General features: G+C 46.7%; 1 protein-coding gene across 1 annotated transcript in view; it reads right to left on the bottom strand.

The window, feature by feature from the left end:
- The window catches only part of SERINC2 (serine incorporator 2), a 29054-nt gene extending 10936 nt beyond the window's left edge, over positions 1 to 18118 (bottom strand). Inside the window, exons 1-5 of the mRNA XM_036745543.1 lie at positions 17909 to 18118; positions 5815 to 5976; positions 5039 to 5226; positions 2173 to 2252; positions 1476 to 1613 (exon numbers count right to left, since the gene is read on the bottom strand). Coding sequence (XP_036601438.1) covers positions 1476 to 1613; positions 2173 to 2252; positions 5039 to 5226; positions 5815 to 5976; positions 17909 to 17947 — 607 coding nt within the window. The 5' untranslated portion in view covers positions 17948 to 18118. The remainder of the gene's footprint in view (positions 1 to 1475; positions 1614 to 2172; positions 2253 to 5038; positions 5227 to 5814; positions 5977 to 17908) is intronic.
- Between the last annotated feature and the right edge of the window lie 1511 nt (positions 18119 to 19629).

Here is a 19629-nt window from a genome sequence, read left to right as displayed (position 1 = left end):
GGTTATTTTAAGAACTATTGATCTCAAGGGGCAGCTAGGTGGGGCAGTGGGTAGAGCACCAGCCCTGGGGTCAGGAAGACCTGAGTTCAAATGCAGCCTCAGACACTTAATAGCTATGTGACCCTGGGCATAACCCTGATTACCTCAGGGAAAAAAAATAATTGGGTAATATTTAATAAAATAAAGAAAAATATGATAAAACACAGATAATGTTAATAACTTCGATTGAGGCAGCATGGGACGTGGCTGGCATGCCTGACTCAAAGTCTACAAGAGCAGAGTTTAAATCATATCTCTGATACTTAAAAGCTACTGAACTGATCCAACCACTCTGGAAAGTAATTTGGAACTATGCCCAAGAAACAATCAAACTGGACACACCCTTTGACCCAGCAATACCACTTCTAGGCCTGTATACCAAAGAGAGCATAAAAATGGGAAAAGGACCCACATGTACAAAAATATTTATAGCAGCTCTTTTTGTGGTGGCCAAGAATTGGAAATTGAGGGATGTCTAGTTGGGGAATGGCTGAACAAGGTGTGGTGTATGCATGTAATAATGGAATACTATAGTGCTATGAGAAATGATGATCAAGCAGATTATAGAAAAACTTGGAAAGACTTACATGAACTGATGCTGAGTGAAGTGAAGAGAACCAGGAGAACAGTGTACACGGTAATAGCCACATTATGTGATGATCAGCTATGAGAGACTTAGCTCTTCTCAGCAATGCAATGATCCAAGACCGTGCAAAAGACTCATGATGGAAAATGCTATCCACATCCAGAGAAAGAACTATGGAGTCTGAATGCAGATCGAAGCAGACTATTTTCACTTTTTGTGGCTTTTCTCTTTTGTTCTGTTTCTTCTTTCACAACATGACTAATGTGGAAATATGTTTAATATGATTGCACATGTATAAGCTATACCAGATTGCTTGCCATCTTGGGGAGGTGAGATGGGAGGGAGAAAAAATTGGAACTCAAAATCTTCCAAAAATGAATGCTGAAAACTATCTTTATGTGTAATTGGAAAAAACAAAATGCTATTTACTAAAAAAAAAAAAAAAAGTCATGTGACCTTGGGCAAGTCATTTAACTCTCATTGCCTCTCCCCTCCCCCAAACAAACAAACAAAAAGAACCACTGATCCCTAGCTAGGGTTCTCTTCTGATTCTAACATCCTGTGATTCTTTGAAGAGGAGAAAAATTAGCAAGAGAGACAGCAAAGACATATTCCTATTTTTCTGAAAGAACTGGTAGCCCCTGATGGACTTGAAAACAGGAGACCTGAATTTGAGTTCTATCAGAACCTCCTAGGAAAGAGACACTCTGGGTGGATGTGTGTGTGTGTGGGTGTGTGTGTATGTTACATGAACATGCATGAATGCATGGAGGACCTTTTGCATCTACGTGTCCCAGTGGAATGTGAGATTCGTAGTGAGGTGGGAGAGAGGGGAGTGATGACCACCAACCTGCATACCAGCACCGGGAGTCTCGCTCTTCGGCCTTCCACAGCCAGCTCTGGTTCCAACAGTGTGCAAAGTCGATCAGCAAAATGAGCTGGATGAGGATGAAGAAAAAGGAGCCAACCACCCCAAAGTAGAACCAGACTAGAGGGTCGGAGAAGAGGGAAGGAAGAGTGAGGGCCCAATGCTCCTGGCTCAGACTCTCCCCCAACCCAGAAACCCACCCCCAGCAGACAGTAAGTTCTCATTAGTGCCTCAAGGAGGTTGGAGGGCTTTTGGTCAGGGGAGGCCAACCCTCCTTTACACACTCATCTCTTACACTCTCTCTCATACACACACCCAAGTCTCAGACAGGCACAGCATGCTTTGTGTAGGTGTGAAAGTGCCCTCCACCCCAGCTGACTTTGCTGGTTCATTACTTCAGGGTTAGTGCCACAATCAGGAGACACCTGGGACTCCTGAGTATCACCACTAGCCTAGAGAGCAGCAGGTGAGAGGTCTGGGATGAGCCAAGTGGATATGGGTATTTGGGGTTCAGTGAGCAAAGATCAGAAGAGCTATCCCCAAACTGGTATTTGGGGTGCATCCCTCCTTGGCAACCACCATCAGGGAGGTGGAGAGGAGAGAGTGCAGAAGACGAATGAACCTGGCCTGAAGGTGACTGACAGGCAGCACCCCTGGACTTGCCACCCCTGCCACCTACCATTGGTGAAGGAGCCATCCGGGATATAGAAGGCACCCACAGTGATGCCCAGAAGAACCAGGAATTTAAAAAACCAAAACCTGGAGAAGAGAGAGAAGATGTCAGTTTAATGGGGCTCACCCATGGTAAGAAAGCTAGTATCGGGGGCAGCCACTTTTTCAGATCTGGGGCACGGGGCTTGTCGGTGCTTCAGTCACCTTCTCGGGAAAAGAGACCTTTGAAAAAAGTGGCCTCACTCACTCAGCTGCAGGAGGGCCTGGCTGACTGGCCTCATTGTGTAATGTAGCCTGACCTCATCCCTGGGGAAGGCACTCCTTTCTTTCGATTGATTGAACAAGATCTTTGTAAAGCGCTTAGAGTAAAGTGCCTGGCATACAGTAAGTGCATAATAAATGCTTCTTCCTCTCTTCTCCCCTCTCCTCCCTTCCCTTCCTCTACCAGCATCCTAGGCAAGCCCCTCTGTTGGTCATTACCCTGAGACTGAGAATCACTCCATCTTGAGCTGCTTTTCTATTGCAGAGAATTCTGGACTTGGAGGGTGAAGGGAGGAGCCTGCTTTTCATATCAATTTGAATCAATTTTTTATTCACAAATTTAAAATGTTCAATCCATAGAATGAGGAAAGAAGGAAGAAAGGAAGGAATGGAGGGAGGAAGGAAAGAAGAAAGCAAGAAAAGGAGAGGAAGGAAGGAATGGAGGGAAGGAGGGAGAATAAATGGAGGGAGGAAGGAAAGAAGGGAGCAAGAAAAGAAGAAGAGAGAAAGAAATGAATGGAGGGAAGGAGGGAGAATAAATGGAGGGAGGAAGGAAAGAAGGGAGCAAGAATAGAAGAGAGAAAAGAATGAATGGAGGGAAGGAGGGAGAATAAATGGAGGGTAAGAAGAAGGAATGAACAGAGGGAAGAATGAACAGAGGGAGAGAGGAAGGGAGGGTGGGAGGAAGACCGGGAGGTTTTAGCGGACTTGGATGGCAAAGTCAATGAATGTTAACACGGCAACATGCTGACCGAAAAAGCTAGTGAAATTTTAGGCTACATTCTATGAGGTAAAGTGTCTGTAATGTGGGAGGCACAGTCCTGGCATTCGCTAACCTGAGGGCCTCATCTGGAGGACTGCAATCACTTCTAGGAGCCACATTTTGGGGAGGACATTGACAGTCTAGGGTGTATCCAGAAGGGGGCAATCAGGATGGGAAAATGAATTGGAAGCCATGCCATATGAGGATTGGTTGCTAGGACTGGGAATGTTAAACCTGGAGCTGAGATGATGGTGGGAGTACCTCGTAGCTGAAGGGCTTTCAAGTATAAAAAGGCTGGGACTTGCTTGGTTTGGTTTTGGGAGGTGTATGGAAGTGATGGGGGTGAGTTTTGGCTCCATAAGGAAAAACTTCCTAACAATGAGAATTTTCTCAAAATGGCATGGCCTTCCTCAGGAGCTGGTAGTGAGTTCCCTGTTACATGATACTTGCCATTATCCTGTGTTGCAATTATGTGCATCTATCTATTTTTTCTCCTTATTAGCATATGAGCTCCCCAAGTGAGTAGCTGCCTCCCTAACACAAAGCCTTGCGTACAGTGGGCCTCAGATAATATATATTTTTTTCATTTTAGTACACTTTATTTCTGAAAATATATTTTCTTTCTGAGTAATGTGAAAATGTGTTTAATAGGAATGTATATGTCAGATTACATGCTGTCTTGGGGAGGGAGGGGGAGAAAATTTAAAACTTATGGAAGTGAATGTTAAAAACGGAAAATAAATGAATTGGAAAAAAATGTTTTTAACATTCATTTTTTATAAAATTTTGAGTTCCAAATTTTCTCCCTCCCTCTCTTTCCTCCTTCCCTAAGATGGTAATTTGATAGAAGTTACATGTGTCCAATCAGATAATATTTGTTAAATGAATTAGTGACCAGAATGGAGAAGGGAAATAGGGAGGCCTTGATTGGTTGATGGGGATGGACATTTTGTCCCTACAATCAATCCTGAGCTCAGGGTTTGGAGGGAACTCTTCTCTACTCACACAGTGACCCCCTTAGTTCAGGCCTCAGCATGGGATCTTTTCCAACTCCCCCATTTTACAGAGAAAGAAACTGAGACCCAAGGAAACTAGTGTAATAACCATCAGAGGTGGGATTGGAAACCCAGTCTTTTGACTTTGGAGCCAGTATTCTTTCTTCTATATATGCGCCTCCCACTGTACCACACTGCTATTGCAATCCTTTGATTTCCTCTCCCTCATCACCAATCCAGCCTCCACACACTTTCCTAAAGTACAAGTCTGACCACATCGCTCCCCTACTCAATCAACTCCACTGGTTCCCCAACCTTTCTTTCTGACCTTATTATACATACTACTCCCCTTGACACATTGCAGTCCAGCAACACTAGCCTTCTAGGTCCTTTTTTTTTTTTTTGGAGGCAATTGGGGTTAAGTGACTTGCTGAGGGTCACACAGCTAGTAAAGCTAGATTTGAACTCAGGTCCTCCTGACTCCATGGAGCCACCTAGCTGCCCCCTTCTAGTTATTTCTTGCACAGGCCACTCCATCTAGGTCTTGGTGCCTTATACCCTGCCCCATACCTGGGCTGCCCTCCCTCCTCACCTCAGCCTCTTAGAAGCCCTAGCTTCCTTTGAAGCTTAGTTCAAGGGTCACCTTCTCCATCAGGCTCCAACAAATGGCCTCCCCCTGCTGCTGAAACAACCATGTGTTAATTTTGTCCCTGTTTCGATATATATGCGATATAAGCTCCTTGTTTCATTATTTGTCTCTAACTCCAGTGCTCAGCATAATGCCTGGCACACAGCTGGCATTTATTGATTATTATTACTGATTGGCGTGGGCAGGGGGAGGGCTGCTTTCTCACCCATTCTGGATGGCAGCTCGGGGGTCTTTGCTGGTCTTCACGCAGATCATCAGCAGGGTGAAGAGAAAGAAGAACGCAGCCAGCGCAAAGCACATGCGGTAGGCAGCGCGATGGCCCAGCAGGGATCCACAGTCCACGTGGCCCTCGATGCCCAAGGTAGACGAGCCCCCCTCACACACCCAGGGCAGCTGTGGGGATGAGGCAGTGATGACTCCCCTCTCCCCTAGCCCAGCCCCATTTCCTCAGCAGGCTCTGAGGGGAGGGGGAAGACCACCTGCTCCCATCCTCATTGTCTCAGAACAGGTGCAACAGCCCCCCTCCATCCAGAAATTCTCAGGATAGGTCTGATCCTTCTCTACCCATCCAAGCCCCTGATGGCCCCAGAACAGCTGTGATTCTCCATGGTCCATGATCAGGGCTCACAGCTGCACTCTTCCTGAAATGTTCCTTTGTACCCCTCCCTTCCCCTTCTTACATACCCAACCTTCAGCTAAGTCCCATCTTATCTGAGAAGAACTCATCACTCTCAGGTTTTACCTTCTCTTGATCCCACACCCTAGAAGTCTCTCCAGCTTCCTCTTCCCACCCCTATCCCTTAAGGCCCTCCTTTAGTGGGGGACCACAAAAAGGGGAGAAAGAACCACTATTTTTGCTCCAAAAGGGGGACTTGAGGTTTTCCAGCTCCCCGCCTGAACTGCTCAGGATCCCTCCAGCTTTACCTTTCTCCTCCTAGCTGACCCATTCCACCCACTGCCCCCCACTCCCACCCCCCTGACCTTGTATAGTTGGCTCTCCACTGCAGGGCTGAGCATGATGACAGCCACCAGGACTCCTAGGAACAGTAAGAAGGTGAAGGCAAGCCGACTGATGGTGGAATTGCGGGTGGAAGGGCAGCAGCCACACAAGATGCAGGAGGCTGAGCCACAGAGACAGGATGCCTGGAAAGACAGAGACACCCAGATACTGATTATTTATTTGTATTTTGCTTATAACTTCTGTTTCTCTGCTATAGCTATTTCCCAATATACCACCTCCCAATTGAACCCTCCTTGGGAACAAGGAAAACAAACCAATACCCTAACTTCTCTAGTTGCAAATACCGCATTTCATCCATAGTATCTCCTCCCCACTTTCCTACTGAGGGGATGGACACATGTTTCATCTGCTGCTCTGTGACTTGTACCCGTTGTTCCCCAGCTCAGGGAAGCCTCCCCCAAAATACAAGTGACCCCCTCCCGAAAACTTCTCAAGGAAGATTGGAATTTCCCCTCCTCCCTTTTTTTCACTCTTGTGGAAGAGAAGTGAATAGAGCAGGACTTTCCTTAGGAGAGAAAGCAGAGGCAATATTTCTGCTTTCTATCACCCATTATTATCAACCAATGACCCAAGCAGTGGTTTTGGGTCCCTATCTCCAACAGAGCTAATTCTCTTTCACTGTGAGTTCCTGGACAGATGGGGTTGGGTTGGTTTTGTTTGCCTTTCTTTGTATCCCCTGCACTTAGCACAATGCCTAGTACACAGCAGGCAATTAATAAATATTTGTTGACTGGCACTGTCCTTGGCTCTCCTTGGCAGCCTTAGCATTTCCTGGACTTTAGGTCTCCTGACGCCATTCTCATGGGACCTTCACAATCTTGTGCATTCATCCATATCTACCTCCTCATACTTCCATCTTACACGCACATCTTCTTCACACCAGAAAGACTGAAATTTCAGAATATCTAAAACGATCAAGCTTTGACAACTGACATAGTGTATTTTTTAAAACCATAAGACAAATAAAATAGAGATGGTAGGATGAAAGTTTTTATTTAAATATAAAAGTATAATTTTTGTGTTAACTGGCATGCCAAATCCTTCCAGCGTTAACATTTGATTTGGTCCGTGAGTTTCCTGCACATCCGCATAAGACTCAATAGGGCTCCCCATTTTCTTCTTCATTTGTCTCTGGGACAACAAAACTTTGTTCTTGAAACTCTCTCTTGAGTTGACTGAGCTTATAGAATTGTTGGCTACTGAAAAGAGCACTAGACTCCAAATCAAGAAAACTTTGATTCTAATTTCACTTTAGACACTTTCTATCTGTGTCAACTGGTCAAGCCACTTAGCTCCTCTGAGCCTCAGTTTCCCTCCTCTATGAAATGGGGAAAATAATAGCACCTCATAGGGTCATCTCGAGGCTTAAACTGACTTCATGCCCAGTACTCTATCCACTGCACCATCAGCTGTCTCTGGATAGAAAAGAAAGGCAGGACCAAGGACTGAGTCATGGGGGGGGGGGGCGGGCGGGGCGGGGAGAGCCAGGAGAAGGAGGAGAGTCAATGGGAGCTGAGGGGCAACAGGAAAACAGGCTGGGAAATCAGTAGAAAGTAATGTTCTGGGAGCCAAGGGAGGAGAAGTGATTAAGGAAGAGTTGGTGTAGGAAATGACTGATACAGAGTAGCGTAAGCAGAAACAAACGACTACGATACTGTAAATGGAAAGATTGAAAAAAGAAAGCCAAACTCAGAAACTGGAGAACCAAGAATAGTTCCAGGGAACAGATAACAAAGCATCTCTTTCTTGCAATGGCAAAGAGGTGGGGGACTGCTGAAGCAGAACAGTGCATACGTTGTCACAGTATTGGGTGTTTTTCTTAGTTAAAAAGAAAGGTTCAGTGGGGGAGGATTACCATTAACAATAATAATAACAGTGAGCATTTAAATAGCACTTTAAGGTTTGCAAAGCACTCATGGCAGGTGCTATGATTATACTCATTTCACAGAGGAGGAAACTGAGGCTGGGAGAAATTTTAAATGATTTGCCCAGGCTCACATAGCTAGTAAGTCTCTGAGGCAGGATTTGAACTCAGTTTTTCCTGATTCCAAGTCTAGCATTCTATGCCCTGTGCTACCTAGCTGCCTCCAGGATCAGAAGAAAGCTGTTTTCACCAGTGACTGTTAATCTAAAAATAGAAGGCTTCAATAAATCAAGAAAGGGGTGGATCTCTGAGTTTCTTCCCAACTGAGATTCTATCGCCAAAGTCACCGAGGGAGCTGGAGAGGGATCCAGTCTCCTGATTCCTGAATCCAGTGCTCCTTCTACCTTAGCCTGTAGTCAGAAACACTAAACCAACCCCTCGGCAAAGCCAGGACAAGGTCTCCCAGAAAGGAAAGGGCCTGGCTTAGGCACAGAATCTGGGAAGAAGCCTCAGTCCCAGTTGGCTTTGGCGCAGAAATGCCTTCTCACTGAGGTTGGCTGGTGATGCCTGCTCTGACCGGACACAAGTGGCAGAAAGGCCAATGACCTTTTCTCCCCCTGAGATGCATCTTTTTTTTCTTTTCTTCTATCTCCATGTGCCTACTTCTCAGAGTTCTACAAATTCTATTAAACTTTAGTGTATTTATTTTTCAGGCTAGACCTGTGATGTCCTCAGTGTAGGGCTAAGGTCACAGCACAGCTGCTCAGAGTGGCCTGAACCAGATCACAATGTAATTATGAAATACTTAACAAAATAAATGAAAATACAATAGAACACAGACAATGTGAATTTGTGGTTTTCTAGGTCAATATGCATCTAATAGGTCTTATGGTTTAATGGCCTCCGTTTTGATTTGAGCTGTGATAGCACTGGTGTAGGAACTCCCCACAAAGAAAATTCCTCTCCCAAGGCAGGCTGATAACTGCTTGGCAAATTGGCCTTAAGAGAGCTGCCTTAAGAGAGGCACTGGGCAGTAAGGGATTTGCCCAGGGTCACCCAATGACTGGGAATCAGAGGCAAGATTTGACCCAGATTTTCCTGACTCCAAGACCTCCAAGCTCTTTACATTCTTTCTCCCAAGTTCTATTACAAACTTATTAATGAGTTAACTTGTCAACTATTCATCCTGAAACAGTCATCTCCTAAAATATCAGAACTAGAAGAGACCATGGAGATCACTTCCTGTTTCTTTCACTTACTAATTCATTCATTCCTTCTTTCTTCCATTCATTCATTCACACCTATATTTCTGAAGGACTTTGGAATCAATTGCATGACATGGGAGACACTGGCACAGGACTGCCCCGTATGGCCTGCCCACATCAAAGAAGGCACTGTTCTCTGTGAGCAAATCAGAATTGGAGTAGCTTAAAAGAAACACAAGATGTGCAATTTAGAGCCATCTCCACTGCAAATGTTCATATGGACTATTTGTGCCTGACCAATGGTAGAGCCTTCTGAACTCATATTGGTCTAATCACAGTTGGACACACTATACCTTGACCCCAACCTAGTGATAGCATTTTGGGCCTCTCTGAGAATGAAGAACAACCAATAGTGTGCAGAGACTGTATTTAATATAAGAAGATAAAGATAACAGGTTTCCTGCTCTCTTGAAGCATTCTAGTCCAATATACTCATTTTACAAATAGGTAAACTGAGGTCCAGGGAATGGAAGTAGCTAGCTAGCCCATGGTCACAAAGTAAATTAGGAGGTAAACTGGGACAAAAACAAGCCAAAAGGGCTCTCCATCACCTCTAAGATGAAATACAATTTCCCCAGCCTGGCATTCAAGGCCTGCCACAATCCAGATCCAATCTACCTTTCCAGCCTTATCTCATGGTATCACTTTTTATATTCCCTAAGTTCCATCCAAGGAAGACTATGAGCTGTTGCTACAACCTGGCATTCCATCTCCTACTTCCACACGTTTGTATGAGCTGTCCTGAATACCCGGGATGAACTCCCTTCTCATTTCTGCCACTGGAATCCCGACCTTCCTTCAAGGCTTGGCTCTGGAAAGCCTTCCCTAATCTCTCCAGTCATAAGTGTTCTTTCCTTCCTTAAATGATCTTCCATTCACTTCTCTGACAAAGCAGACAGGAGGGGGTGGGAACAAGGGCCCAAATAGATAGCTTGTCAACTCTTCATCAGCCTCGGGCCTAGGAGGATACAATGAGGGACCACATAGAAGCCTTTGGAGTAGAAGAGAAAGAGGGAACTCATGATGGATAGCCTCAATATTCCAAGTAAAATAGGTAAGATCCTCTGCCAAGAAAGGAAACAGAGAGTAGGATGTAGGGGCTTGAGCAAAGAAGGCTTAGAACCACTGCTGTGAAGCGTTCCATTGAGAATCTAAGAGGAAGAATGAAGGGGGGTGCTAACAATGAAGCTCCAGCTGAGATTGTTGTTGCTGAGTCATTTCAGTCATATCTGACTCTCTGTGACCCTGTTTAGGGTTTTCTTGGCAAACATACTGGAATGGTTTGTCATTTCCTTCTCCAGCTCATTTGACAGATGAGGAAACTGAGGCAAACAGGGTTAAATGACTTGCCCAGGGTCATACAGCTAGGAAGTATCTGAAGCTGGGTTTGAACTCAGGTCTTCCTGACTCTAGCTGTTTTACCATCTGAGATTAGACACATAAATATGCAGTGGACCCAGTTAGTGCATCAGGAGATTCCTTCCAATGTCACCTAGCAGCTCAGAAGTAAGAGCAGAGAAGATAGATGGTGGGGGTAACCCAGGATAAAGATCTGGCAGGTCATGAATGAAGAGAGGACTGAGGGTGAGCAAACAGGAGGGAACAGTATATGGCTGAACTAGCTAATCTACAGAGTCGAAACTGAGGCAGAAAAAGGGAAGCCAGGAGAGAAGGGACTAGAGATTAGAGTGAGACCAAAGAGCAATGATGGAAGCAACCCAGCCCACCAGACTGGGTCTACTACATACTTATGCTATCTGATCTCAACTGCTCGTCAAATACTGGGCCTTTTAGATAGTGAGATTGAGTTCAAATAACTGGGTATGTTTAGCCTAGAGAAGGGAAGGGGGATCGAACAGCTGTCTTTACATTTATAGAAGGCTGTCACATGGAAGAAATGTTAGACGTGTTCAGTTTGGCCCCAGAAGGCTGAACTAGAAGACGTAGAGACAGGAATCTAGCCTTAATGACAGGGAAAACTTCCTGTCCCACTGGAGAGATCCTAAAGTGGCACAGGCTGCCACAGGAAGCTGGGGTTCCCCTTTAATAAGAAACCTTCAAGAAAATTCTGGATGATCATTTGAGTATATTTGGGTAGAGAGGATGGGTTCTCTCTTTCGAAAATTTAATTTACTTTTATTTTCAGTAGCAAATTCTCTCCCTTTCTTCTACCTCCTGTTTCAACAATTTGGCTAGCGGCTGTTGTGGGGGTGAGACACCAACACAAGTCCAAAAACAAGAACACTGCCAGCACAAGTTCTTTTGGTCTGCTTTACTAAGGAAAGCAACGTTAAGGGGTTAACAAGCTTACTTTAATTGAGCATACAAATACCATTCACTTAGTTCAGGGGAAAAAGCTGATTCCCAGTCATTGGGTGACCCTGGGCAAATCCCTTACTGCCCAGTGCCCTAGGCAGCTCTCTTAAGGCCAATTTGCCAAGCAGTTATCACCCTGAACTTCTGAACAAATACAAACAAATTACAAACATCGACAGACAGACCAAATACAATTCATAGTTACCAACATCTAAGTTCAGCCCAGGAGCTCATAACAAGGGCTGGCCCAGAATCACATGCACCACCACGGCTGTGGGTAAGGGCTCCAAAAAAGAGAAAGCCAAACCCTGGTTTTATATCTTTTTCACAGTCAAGGGTAAGTCACACATGCGACTCACCCACATGACCTAAAATCATCACAAAGAGGTGACTTAAACCCATGTGGTCTAAAAGCCTCTGATGTCCCAAACATGTCACTCAAACCCATGTAAACTAGGCCCTCCCCTGAGGCAAGGAGTCACCAAGGACTCCCAATCTAATCAAGGAAACGAAGGCCAAACTCTTTAAGGGCACTTGGTTGAACTGAGTGCTAAGAGCCCATTTTGATTGCCAACACACCTCCCCATTGTACAGTCAAGAAATATGTTACCCATTATACATATGAAGTCATGCGAAACTTTATTTCCACAGAGAGGATGAATTCTCATCAAAGTCCAGGTTGGCCTACCTGATGTTCAACTCTGAGGTTTTCTAGTACATGTTGTACCCCCAAGGAGAAAGTAAGCTCCTTGGGGGCAGGGACTGCATAATTTTGAACTCTGCATCTCCAGCACCTAGAATGGTGTTTTATCTATACTATGCACTTAATGTCCATTGTATAGAGCTGAATCACTGTTTAAAATGGTTTGGGATTCAAAAAATTTTTTTAAATGAATAAAACATTTTTACATGTAATTGGGAAAAAAAACCAAAAATATTTGAAAAAAGTACCTGAAGCTTATGTAAGTATTCCTAGACTCTGAATAAGATTCAATAAAAAGAATAGATTTTTACGCCTCCCTCCAAAAAAAAATGTCAGACTTCCAATTCAACTCTGAGTCGAGACCCAAATTGTAGCCCAAGTGGCCTAGATTTCAGCAACTCTAGGTCTTCAGAAATTCTTTTCCAATTCAATGACATCACTAATGAGGCTCTGCCTTGTTACAGTAACTTTGGGTAAGTTTCTTAACCTCTCTGGATCTCAATCTTCTGTGTAAACTGAGGGCATTGGACCAGACAGCCTTTAAAGTTCCTCCCCGTTCTAAATATAGAATCCTATGGAGCTCTCAGACAGTCAGCTGGGGCTGAGGGCCGTACAGTGGAAAGAACCCTAGAAGGAGATCTGGTTTCAAATCTCATCTCTATTACTGACTGCCTAGGTGACGGTGGGTAAGTCATTTAACCTCTTAGGCCTAGTTTCCTTCTCCAAAAGGCCTCTAAAGTCTGGTCCAATTCTAAAGTTATGATCCTATCATGCACTCTGTGCCTCAGTTTCCTCATCTGTAAAACAAGAGGTTTGGAATAGATGACCTCTTAAGATTCCCTTCTAGCTATGATCCTACCCTGTAAAAGCCAAAGTTCCATTAGCTCAGGGGTCTTTTCCTTGATTGCACTGTCATCGTGGAAATCACATAGAGCTTGTGGTCCACTAAAGCCACCAGGTCCTTTAGCTATACCTCCCCCAATCTTGTATTTGTGCAAGGGGATTTTTTTTAAAGCCAAACATAGATTTGGCTTTAAGACATTTATCGCTATTAAATTTCATCTTATTAGATTCAGCCCATCCTTGATTCTGGGTTTGTCATTTGGTCTTTCTTGCATAGCGTCATATTTTTAATACCTGAAGTGGCAGGAAGGTTATGTGTTCATCTGTTTGCATGACTTGGCCTTGTCTTTCCTTTGGTAGAGAAAATGGAGAGAATCCATCATAGGACTATGGGGAGAACACTTAAGTGCACCATACAATCAGAAGTCTTCAGGAGTAGGTCTAAGAAACCGTGGAACCCACAGTTCAGAATGCATGGACCCATGAGTTTGACCTAGCACTCTCAGCCCTCAAATTGGGCTAGGGGTATTCTGGGGTATTAGAAGCAAGACTATGTCGAAGCCAGCTCCAACTGGTGATCAAACCGTTCAATGTTCACTCCAAACAATTATATCTCAGAAATCGATTAATGCTACAAATCAGGGGTTGATTTCTTTCTGTTTGTCTAGATTTGAGAAAGTGATGGAGAAAACGTAACAATAAGGATTAACTTTCTCCGAAAGCCACGGCACTGGTTCAAAGGTGCCACTCTCTCCAGTAATCCAAGAAGATCTTGCCCCAGAGGGACCCATGAGAGCGGAGCCCAGGCTGGAAAACTGAGTGAAAGTTGAAATTCGCAGATCTAGATGACGTCTAATCTTTTCATCGGCTGCCTGTTCTCCTGCTTTCCCCCTCTCGCAGCCCTGGCAGGGAATGCTCCAAGGCTCAGCTCAGCTCAAATGCCCCCATCTTCCATACACGGCTTATTGGTACTCATTCCCTTTTATCATGGTCCTCTTCGAGGAACGAAGGACAACAGCAATCTATATATGTGAAGTCTTCTACAAGTACATAGGCAGCTAGCTGAGTGTTGCAGTGGACAGGATCAGACTCATCTTCCTATGTTCAAATCTGGCCTCAGACACTTCCTACCTGTGTGACCCTGGGCAAGTCACTTCACCCTGTTTGCCTCAGTTTCCTCACCTGCAAAATGAGCTGGAGAAGGAAATGGCAAACCACTATTGCCAAGAAAACCCCAGACGGGGTCACAAAGAGTCAGTGAGCCAGGAACAACTCCTCCCTACACCTTCGGAACGTAAACTCCTAGAAGGCAGAGGTTTTTCACTTTTGTCTCCGTCTTCCTGGTAATTAAAAGCAGCAGTATTTACATAGTGCTTTAAGGCACTTTACAGACATAATCTAAATAAAATCTTGGAGGCAGGATCTATTATTATGCCCATTTTATAGAGGAGGAAAGTCAGGCAGACAGAAGTTAAGTGAGCTACCCAGGGTCACATAGCTAAAAGTGTCTGAGGCAGGATTTGAATTCAGGTCTTCCTAACTCTAAATCCGGGACCCTATCTACTGAGGCACCTAGCTGCTTAAATATTTACGAAATACTTGGTTATTGCCTAGGTATTTTCTCTTCATGCACACCTTATTAGTTTCCCTGGTATATTCCTTCTGAATTTGTATATTATTTCTTCCTTTGTAAATAAACTCTGGCAAACGCAGCCTAGCGATCTGGAGGATGGACCAGACGGGACAAAAAGGAAACAGATTCTAGAATAGGATGTCTAGCTTGGATATAGGTGGCAGAAGAAGGATAAGGTAATTATTAAAAGGGTGTGGCAGATCTCCGAGCTTTGGGAACTAAGTAGGCTCCAAAGCTCTACGAGGGAGGTCAGGAGGCTGGAGATAGGATCAGTGAGCAGGAAAGATTTGGAAAGTGAAAGCTCTGAGTCCCAAGGGAAGGTCCGTAGGATGACTCCAGGGAGGTGCTGACCTCCCCAAGAAACTGATCAGAGCAGCCGGTACTGCCTAAGGCTCTCCCGTGATGGATCTAACAGCAGGGTCCCAAAGAGCTGGAGGACAAGGAGCTTAGAAAAGTTGAGGTGGCAGTTAGCCTTCCCAGCTTTGCGTCAGACACGAGAACAAAGACACACATTCAGTGCCTCACAAATACCAGGCATTGTGTCAGGTTCCGGGGATATAAATTCAATAATGTCTGTTTCTGTCCTCAGAGAGCTTACAATCTTTATAAACATGAGTTTACACAAAATAAATCCAAGAGAATTTAGGGAGGGGACAAGGAAGAGGGAAGAAAGGGAGGAGGAAGGGGAGGTGGAGAAGAGGAGGAAGGGAAGAGGAGGAGGGAGAAGAAGGGGACAAGGGAGGAGAGGGAAGAGAAGGGGAAGAGAGGGAAGAAAAAGAAGAGGGGAGGAGGGGAAGAGAGGAAGGAGGGGGAGGAGAAGGAAGAGAAGGAAGAGAAAGGGAAAGAAGAAAAAGGGGAGAAGGGGAAAGAAGAGGAGAGAGAGAAGGGAGAGGATGGAAAGAAGGGAGACAGGAGGGGAAAGAAGGGGGAGAGGAGGGGGAGGAGAGGGAAGAGAAGGAAGAGAGGAAAGAAAAAGAGGAGAGGGAGGAGGAGGAAGGGGAAAAGGGGGAAAGGGGAAGGGGGAAGGGAAGGAGGAGGGGGAGGAGAATCAGGAAGGTTTTCACTTTAGCAGAGGTGAGGAGTAAGTGCATACTAGGCATGGTGGGGCAGCCTGTACAAAGGCATCATGGACATTAGGAGTTGGAAAGTTGTGTGTGACAACTGGCAAAAGTAAACCATTTCACCATCAGAGATTTGAGGGTGCTGGACAGAGGTGAAAGGGAACTGCCAAAAGGCAAGGTGAAAAAGAAAACATAATCCTGCCTCACAATTTTGCAAGACTCATTCCTACAGCAAACATTTCCACTCTCTGTGCTGACTGGCACTGGCCAACCCTCCATGATTCACCAGATTTCTTCACACACACACACACACACACACACACAACCCCTTTCCCCCCTTACTACCACCACCACCACCCAGAGTGTATTATTTCCTGGTAGTCTCTCCCACCCCAGGAAACAAAGGTTTCACACACCCTGGTCAGCCAGGGATCAGCCCATTCTCAGCCTTCCCACAACCCCTAGAAAATGGCCATGTAGCTGAGGAGCCTGACTCCTCCCCCCTCCCCACTATGGGATAGAGGGGATGAGGCTGAGCAGGGAAAGAAAGAGGAAAAATCCCCCCCCACCCACAATTTCGATTCAACAGGAAGAACACCCTGAGCCCTCTTCTTTGTGGAGAGGAAAGGGTGGGCTGGACTTGGAAAGAATAAACCCCAGAAAGACTTAATGAGGCCCGGCTGGGAAGGGGAAGAAACTCAGGAACAGCCTTGCCCTCTGGGCCTGGGGCTAACAAGAGGGGGATTTATTTCACTCAGCTAAAAGCCGAGTGCAGGGGCTGTTTTTTTCCCAGACACATTTTCCAAGACACTTGGCTTAGAGCCAAAGCCTACCCTGGCTGGATCTGAATGAATGGTCCCCCTCTGCTTTCCACAAATTGAGTCCCCCAATATCTAGGCATAATGGAACTTTCTTTAAAAAATTGGGCCCCCAAGGTTGTCCCTGCATTCTCCTCCCCCCACCCACAGAAAGCTTTGACCCTAACAGAATAGAAACAGGTCCTTACAAGCCCAACTCCGGTCCCAAGCACCTAGTATGATGGACTTCGAGTCCAAGTGGTCCTCTGACTGTCTCAGAGCCATCAGCCCAGTTGTTTGGCTTCTCTGCCCTCAACAGCTCGGGGGCCAGGTTTCCTCTAGGGCTCAGCCAGGTCTCGGAGGTTAAGAGGAATAGTTCAAGGGGGAAGAGTGACCCCTGATGACTGAGAATGGGACTTAATTAGGTTTGAGCTTGTTCAGGGGTAGGCCCCGATCTGCACTCCTTCCCATACCAAAGCCCCACTCTCACATCCTCTAAAGGCAAAATTTAGATCAGAGCCAGAGCTGGGAGGGACTCTAAGACCATCCAGTTCAATCCCCCTATTTTACACAGCAAGAAACTGAGGCGGGCAAGAGGTTAACTGGCTTAACCAAAACAGTCAGTGTGCATTTGAACCCAGCTCCTGGGCCTCGAAATGGAGAGCTCTTTTTCCTGCTTCTCAAGATCCTTAAGGTACCTCCAGGTCTGACATTCCACAGATAACTTAAAAGTCTCGTTCTAGTTCCAAACCTCCTTCTCTAGAATCAGCCCCAACACACTCCCAGACATGGCCCCATTGTATTCCCTCCCCCCACCGCCCCGTAAAATAAAGGGGGGAAGGCCTCAAGACTCAACCTTCCCTTCCAGCTCGGACTTTCTATGAATAACAAGTTAATCTTCCATCCCGCTCAACGACCCTCCTCCCAGACCACCCCCAGTCTTATTCCTGGACCCCCCCTTCTCCCAGACCACCCTGAATCTCACTCCCGGACCCCCCTACGCGCTCCTGCCAGACCACTCTAGGACTCTCCTCCTCCCGAACCACTACCAATCCCACTACCAAACCAGCCCCAACAGCCAGATCCCACCATAGTGGTGTACGGGATTGTCAGGGAGGAAAACACCCTCTCTGTTCTGTAACCCGAGAACCAGCCACCCTTCCCCCAATCCCTGTCCTGCATTTCACCCCCCAACCCAAATACCAGGGTGTAGGGGGCTGGGCGCGGAAAGAACTCCCCCCTCCCCAAGCTATTTGGGGCCTCACCCCACCCCAGGGCGGTGAGCGCACAGTCTTCTTTCACCCTGTAACATGAGAACCTGCAGCCAGCTGTTCAGGGCACCAGCTCACCCAGGGTAAACAAGGAGTCCAGCCCGAGCGAGGAAGCCGGAGCCCGGCCAGCATTAGTCGGGGGACTCCAGGAAAGGACTCGGGATCAAGGGATGGGTATCGGGCAGGGAGCTGTGGTCGTGCAAAAACTAGGCGTTGGACACTGAGTAAAGGAACCGGGCAGAGAAGAAAGGAGCCCAGGACTGGGAATGAGGCTGGGGGACAACAGAAGAAAGTCACTTACACAGCTGAGCAGGGAACAGACCCCCAAACAGGCGCCCATGGTGGCGGCTTCAAACTCAGTATTCCAGTCTGACTCGGGGTCGTGCGCTCTTTCTGCGCCCGCCGGGCGCGCAGCGTCACAGTACCCAGCCCCGCTCCGCGAAGAAGCCGGCCCTCCTCCGCCACCCTACCTGCGGGCTCCTCCTCCGCAAGTTCCGCGGTCCGCCCTCCCACGCCCCGTCCCACGCTCGGCCCTTTCCGGCTAAGCCTCGGGGGCGCTCGAGAGCCCGGCACTCGAAGCTCACCTGGCCATAGGTGGACGGCTCCCCCAACCCGGGGCTGGGCCCGGCAGAGATTGGGAGAAGGAGCGGGGAATTTGAGGGTTCTCAGTCTCTAAGGGAGCGGTCGCTGGCCTGGTTTTGCCACACCGGGTAGTCCTCTCTCTCCTAATGTTCCGAGAGCACTTAGCCGGCGCTCATCTCCTTGGACCCCATCACTACCCACCTAGTGCTACACAATTACATGTATTTACATATCTGTTCCCTCTTCTCCCAAGGACCAACAGCGGCGGCAAAAGAAAGCAAGCTCCCTGAGGACCCGTCTCCAGCGCTTTGTTTGATGTGGTGAATCCTCACAGCCAATCGCTGAGCGCTTAAGGAACGTGAGTTTTTAAATGACAGAAAATAAATAGATTGGGAGTGCAGGCTCTGCTCCTAATGAACTAGGGTCCCCTTAAGCAAATCTCTTTCCCCTCTCTGGGACCTAGCTTTCCTTTCGGTAAAATGAGAGGACTTGGACTAGAATGACATCTAGAATCTGATCCAGCTCTGACATTCTGTGTTCTGTGCCCAGTGCTGTGCAACAGGGGAGGGAGGGAAGGAGGGAGGGAGGAAGAGAGGGAGAGGAGGAGGAGGAGGAGGAGGAGGAGGAGGAGGAGGAGAAGGAGAGAGAGAGAGAGAGAGAGAGAGAGAGAGAGAGAGACATAGAGACACACAGAGACAAAGACAGGGACAGACAATCCGACGGAGAGAAATTTGCAGGTCCCAGATTCTGAACCTCTTCCTTGATCGGAAATGGGTGAGGGGAGTTGCAGAAATGCGACTTTCTCTCTCACCTCCCCTCTCCCCAGGACCTCACAGATTTCAAAGGCGGGGGGGGGGGGGCGCGGGGAGGGGCGCGGAATCTTCTTATTGTCTAACCTAGCCGCTTACGATTGTAATGGAAGCCCGCAGAAGTGGTGGGAGGGGAGTGGGCATCTGCCAGGTAATCAGAAGAGCCTGGCTTCAGTCCCCAGACTGTCACTAAATAAATGTGCGGAGTGCACAAGCAAGTCGCTTCCCCTCTCTGAGCTTCGGTTTCCTCACCTGTAAGAAGGCTAATAATATTTGCCCCTGTGTGCTTCCAGGGTTGTTAGAAGGATCAAATGAGATAATGAATGTACAGCTAAACGTCTAGCGCTATATTAAGGTAAGATCTCATTATCACTCCGAGAACGCCGGAGCCAGAAGGCACTTCAGAGATCATTAATCCAATCCCCTCATCTTGTAAAGGAGAAAACTGAGAACCAGAGAGGGGAAGTAATTTGCCCAAAGTCACACAGGAAATAAGTAGCAGAGGCAAGACCCAACTCCTGGTCTTCTTGCTTCAGGGCTTTTTCCTGGAGGTGGCAGCGCTGGTAACTAGTCACTTCCTCTTTAGAGTCTTACAAATGTATTTCTTGGACTGAGAGCTTTTCAGAAAAGA

This window comes from Trichosurus vulpecula, chromosome 2, assembly GCF_011100635.1.
Source record: "Trichosurus vulpecula isolate mTriVul1 chromosome 2, mTriVul1.pri, whole genome shotgun sequence".
NCBI lineage: Eukaryota > Metazoa > Chordata > Mammalia > Diprotodontia > Phalangeridae > Trichosurus > Trichosurus vulpecula.
This window is presented reverse-complemented; position numbering and strand designations above follow the sequence as displayed.